The sequence below is a fragment of the Lagopus leucura genome, unplaced genomic scaffold (genome assembly GCF_019238085.1).
Source record: "Lagopus leucura isolate 7727_CA_CO unplaced genomic scaffold, USGS_WTPT01 Super-Scaffold_100001, whole genome shotgun sequence".
Taxonomy (NCBI): Eukaryota; Metazoa; Chordata; class Aves; order Galliformes; family Phasianidae; genus Lagopus; species Lagopus leucura.
Genome location: NW_024962262.1, coordinates 56,708,337 through 56,713,287, shown reverse-complemented (window position 1 = coordinate 56,713,287; position 4,951 = coordinate 56,708,337). Strand labels below are relative to the sequence as shown.

The 4,951-nt window shown below is 49.7% G+C and overlaps 1 protein-coding gene across 1 annotated transcript; it reads right to left on the bottom strand.

Annotated features, from left to right (window-relative positions):
* Positions 1-968: 968 nt before the first annotated feature.
* TMSB4X (thymosin beta 4 X-linked) lies at positions 969-2,477 on the bottom strand. Its single transcript, XM_042867481.1, has 3 exons — positions 2,375-2,477; positions 1,586-1,699; positions 969-1,311 (listed from the first exon to the last, which is right to left on the bottom strand). Exons 2-3 carry the CDS (start codon positions 1,683-1,685, stop codon positions 1,277-1,279), a joined length of 135 nt encoding a protein of 44 aa, XP_042723415.1. The 5' UTR covers positions 1,686-1,699; positions 2,375-2,477; the 3' UTR covers positions 969-1,276.
* Positions 2,478-4,951: the final 2,474 nt, after the last annotated feature.

Sequence of the window (4,951 nt, the reverse complement as noted above, 5' to 3'; positions counted from 1 at the left end):
TGGGCTGTATCATGACTACTCTCACTAACCTCTCTGTGAGAGTGTGAGAGATTTTACCCACTGTTATTTGAGGTAAAAACAAACAAAAATTATCCCAGGACTGAATGAACCATCATAAACCAGCGATATGTAGGGCTGCTAGTCACAGATGGAATGTATCATAATCTGATTTTAAGTTACTTTTGCACGCAAATGATTTTCAATTAATTAGGAGGAAGCTGTAATTTTATATTCTTCTGTTTCAATTCTTAGGATCAAATAGTCATTAAGAGAACATAGAAGAGCTTAAAGCACCATCAACATCTTAGTAAAATGATTTTAGTTGGCATAGGACACCACCCACTACAACAGCTTTAGAATATTAAATAGCTAACAGTCTTGGAATGAAAATTTATTAGATACTGTTAAGCAGAATGAGTCCTATTTATTAAACCTGCTATCAATTCATACAACTGAGATTGAATCTGTGCAGCAATACAGAAAGGTTCTTACCAACAGTGCTACGCTATGGGTGGGGCAAGGCAAAAAAAAAAAAAAAATTAACCAAATTTTTTGCTTTTCAACAAATCTCTACATAAATATTAAAGTCGTATTTAAAGTGATGTACTCACATGATAACCAATTTTAAGACATGCAGTGTTTAAATGTGATGCTCTAAGAGCGAGCTTCAAGGGACGCAAACACATCTATTGCTGAGAGCACGTCTCAAAACCTGAGAATGGCGATGGAGGTTTGGATCATCTCCAGAGGCTTCCTAGCATCCTCAGCACTGGCTCTTACGCTTCACATTCCTTTGATATGCTTCTCCAGACAGAGGACAGAAATACCATCCAGGTTTTAAAACATTTTATTTGCATATTAAAAAAATTGTGCATTCCAATAATTAAAATCATTTGAACAAAAAAAAAAAAAAAAAAAAAAAAAAAAAAAATGGCACTCGATTAACTGCATTTTACAGCTCGCAGGACCTTGGTACAGCTTTGCATTTATTCGTGTGTTACTCTAGTTACTGTAGTCCCACCCAAGTTCTTCTTCCATCAACATGCAAGCTCTTTCATGCCACCAGGACCAAAGCCAGACAGGCAGAGGGAAAGGCAGCGCCTTCATTCATTGTCAGTAGTTCTCTCTATTCTTTTGATGTGAAAGGGGCAGTACAGTCATTTTTAAACTTTATCCAACCTCTTTGCATTTTACAAAGTTAAACAGCTAAAAGAAGTAAAATAAGAAGGCAATGCTTGTGGAATGTACAGTGCATAATTTGGAAGGGCAGATTTCATTACGATTCACCCGCTTGCTTCTCCTGTTCAATCGCTAAAAAGGGAAAAAAAAAAAAAAAGAAACAACATTTTTTTTTAAAAAAGGAGAAATAAGGATCAAAAAGCCTCAAACGCGCATCCAAAGCACTACGTGTATGAATTGTAAGCACGGATGTGCCACAAAGGAGGCACCGAGCGTTGTGTGCCGGCTGCGGGCTGCAGCCCCGCCACCCCCTGGCCCCGCCGCCCCTCTTTGTCTCCTCCCGCCTCGTCCCCTCCCGCCCATCGCCCTCCCTCCCCCCCCACCCCCTCCCGTCCCCTACACTCACTTTCTTTTGAAGGCAGCGGGTTTTTCTCTTGCGTCTCTGTCTTCTTCAGTTTGGACTTGTCAAATTTCTCGATCTCGGCCATGTCGGGCTTGTCGGACATGTTGGCAGGTGGCTCTGAGCGCACAACGGGAGGGAACAGCCCGTTATCCCAGGCACAGCTCCCGGCCGCCCCCCCCCCCACGGCCCCCGGCCCCCCCCCCCCCCCGCACACCCCCACACCCCCCGGCAGCAGAGCGGCCGCGCCCGCCGCATCGAGGCGGCAGCGACGCCGCACGGCGGCTCCGACTGCAGCGGGGCTCCGCCTCGGGAGCCGAAAACTCCACGCACGCCGAAATCACGGCGGGTAATTAAATATGTATACATACATGTATATACATATATACACACATACACATATAATTATTTATTTTTAAGGGAAAAAGCCGAAATTTCATCCAGCATCTGAGCCCACAACCCGGTGGCAGCCCTCAATATGTGCACTCACAATAGAGGGGCAGCGCCCGCATTTTCACCCCGATGAAAAAAAAAAAAAAAAAAAGAAAAAAAGAAAAAAAGAAAAAGAAAAATATTTCAAACCGAAGCGCCCGGCCGGCAACAAAGCCGCCCTCCCGCTCCCGGCCGGCCGCCGCCCCACAGCTCTCAGACAATAGCCCCCTCACCCCCCCCCCAGACAAAAACCCCCCCCCCCCCCCCCTCGGCCAACATGCCCCCACCCTGGCCCTGCCCTGCCCTCATCCCCCCTGCCTCGGGGGGCACCGGGCGGACCCGCGCTGGGGCCGGCGGACCCACCGGTGTCGCCGCGCGGTGATGCTCAGCCCTGCCGCTCGCTGCTGCCGCCGCTCCGCACACCAATGTACAGAGGGCTCGCTGGCGGGGCGGTTTTATCCCCGCGCCTATGCAAATCGCACGGTGATGTCACACTTCTTCTTTTTTTTTTTTTTTTTTTTTTTTTTTGCCGCTTTCCCCCCCTTTTTTGGTTTCTTTTTTTTTTTTTTTTTTTTTAACTCCTTCCCCACTCACCCACTTCCTCCTTCCCCCCCTTCGCCGCCCAACCCTCCCTCTCCCCGCTCACACAGCTACAGGCACACACACACACATACGCACACGCACACCCCAAAACCGCCCTGGCCCGATGGAGGCGCCCCGGGGGGCTGTCGCGGCTCCCGGCCTCCTCCCCCCACCGACACAGGGACCCGGAGCGGGACGCGCCTGGGGCGGGGACGTGCAGCTCCCGGGCAGGGACAGGGTATGGGGCAGGGGCAAAGCGGGCAGCGGCCGTGCTGTAGGTTTTGCGGTGCTTTTGCCCCTTTCCTTCCCGTTGAGCAATGTCAGCCGGCCGGTTGCGTTACGCGGATTTCCTCATTTCGAAGGAAAACAAGAAACCCTCCGGGCTTTAAGAGCTGCGGGTACTTCCCCCTCTCTCTCCCCGACCTCCTTTGCAACCGCGCCACAAGGGAAAGAATAAAGCCCATCGCTGCCCTTGCAGCCCTGCCGCAAAGGAGAGCCGTGCTCTCCGCGCCAGCCCCGCAGACAATGGACCCGGCCGCTGCGTGGCCGCTCCCGGGCTGCTGCCAGGGCACCGCGCCGTGAACGCGGGTCCAGTCCCTCCCTGCGCCGCAGCATCCGCTTTCCTCATCGGCACGCCGGCAGCGGGTCCCCAGCATCCTTAAGAGCAGCATCGTGGGGCGATTGGTGATGGGTGGGGTGAACAGGAGACGCTGCGTTTTGTGTTTACGGCGCCGGGCAATAAACGGAGATATTCGTACGTAGAGTGTGCAGGGATGACGACGAGAAGGGAAGCTCCGCGCCTTTGTCTGGCAGCAACGCGGAGGAGTTGGGGGGGGGGGGAGAGGCGTGCATGCAGTGCTGCTGCTGTGGGACATGTGCATAGGGCTGTGTGTGCCCTTCTGCAGCACATCGGGTACGGCGTGGTTGGTGCTGAATTGGAAGCGAACAGGATTAATGCATGCAAGCAGAGCTGTAAATACATTTCAGTACATTCCTTGGGGATGCTGCTGCCCTCGAGGCCTGCCTCTCTGCCTTGGCCAGCCGTTTTTCACAGCACCGCCAGATATTCTGTCATGGAGTAATATCTTATCCCCATGGTCATCCCAATAGGGCTTTGCAATAGCAGACTGGGTTTTCCGGTTTGCAGAATCACAGAACTGTAGGGAATGGAAGTGACCTGTGGAGATCTATCTAGTCCCACCCCCTACTATAGCAGATTTCCCACAGTAGATTGTATGGGGAAGTGTTCCGTCAGGTCTTAAGTATGTCCAGGGAAGAAGATTCACTGTAGTTCAGCCAAAAGCTGAGCTCCTTCACTTTTGGTGGTGCAGGGAGTAACGTCTGCCTTATTTCCCTTGTCCGTGAGTGCCTCCAAAAGTGAGATGGACAGAAACTATTGCTGGGAGATGTGGTATGAACTGGAGGTACTCTGATGAGCCAGGAATGGTGCAGGACTGAAGGTCACAGGAATTGCTTTGGGAAGAAATGGCAAGGAGCAGAGCTTATCATTTGGCAGTATTTATAGATTTCCATAATAACAGCATAAAAGCATTCCAGAAGGATGTGCCATGTTCAAAGCAGGCTGACTTTGCTAGCTTTCGAGTGAGTTCTTCAAAATGACTTCATGGCCTTTTGCTTCTTTGACACTTTTGAGTGCTGAACCTTGTGACTGACGATTGTGCAATCTCTCTAATTATCACTTCATCAGCATCCCCTGTCATGTTACAGCTTCAGTTTTCAGTTTTGCCAAAGATTTTTTTTTTTTAACCTTCTAAGTGATGGTAAATTTATTAGAAATATTCTTTAGGGGATTTCTCCTCTGTGGCTACTGCAGTCACTCATGCATGTGTTTGGTCAAAGCAACATTGCCCCAACCTGAGTGTGGTAACGCACTTCTGAAACTGAAGAACAGTGCATGCTGATGGGGCTGGGTCTGATTTTTCAATAGCAGCTTGTCTAGCAGCAGCACTGCCTTCCTTCACTTCTGCTCATTTCGGGACAGAGCCACAGGTCGCCTAAATCAGTGCAATCCACATGCTTAAATGGAGCTTTGCTGATGTGTGTAAAGCAGGCCCCGCTGCTGAGTTTAGATTCAATTACAGTCCTGAGAGACAGAGACAGATAAAAGCTTTACACTTCTACAGCTTCTCTGCCTTCCTGTATCTCCCTTTCAGTGAATTGGTATTGACATAGCCCCAGCCCCTTAGAAAAAACATGTGCATCTTACTGTGTGTGTGAGTAAAAGGAAGGTACGTTCCAATGGCAGGATGCAGGCTGATTTCTGTACAAGTCGATCTTGACAATAGCATCTTGTCTTAGTGACATAATTACAGAAATGGCATATCTGTATGTCCTTGT

Excerpts from the sequence above, each read along its gene's own strand:
- TMSB4X (XM_042867481.1), bottom strand. The coding sequence starts at position 1,685 with ATGTCCGACAAGCCCGACATGGCCGAGATCGAGAAATTTGACAAGTCC. Across the intron at positions 1,312-1,585 it reads CCCGCTGCCTTCAAAAGAAA|CGATTGAACAGGAGAAGCAA; the intron begins GTGAGTGTAGGG and ends TTCCCTTTTTAG.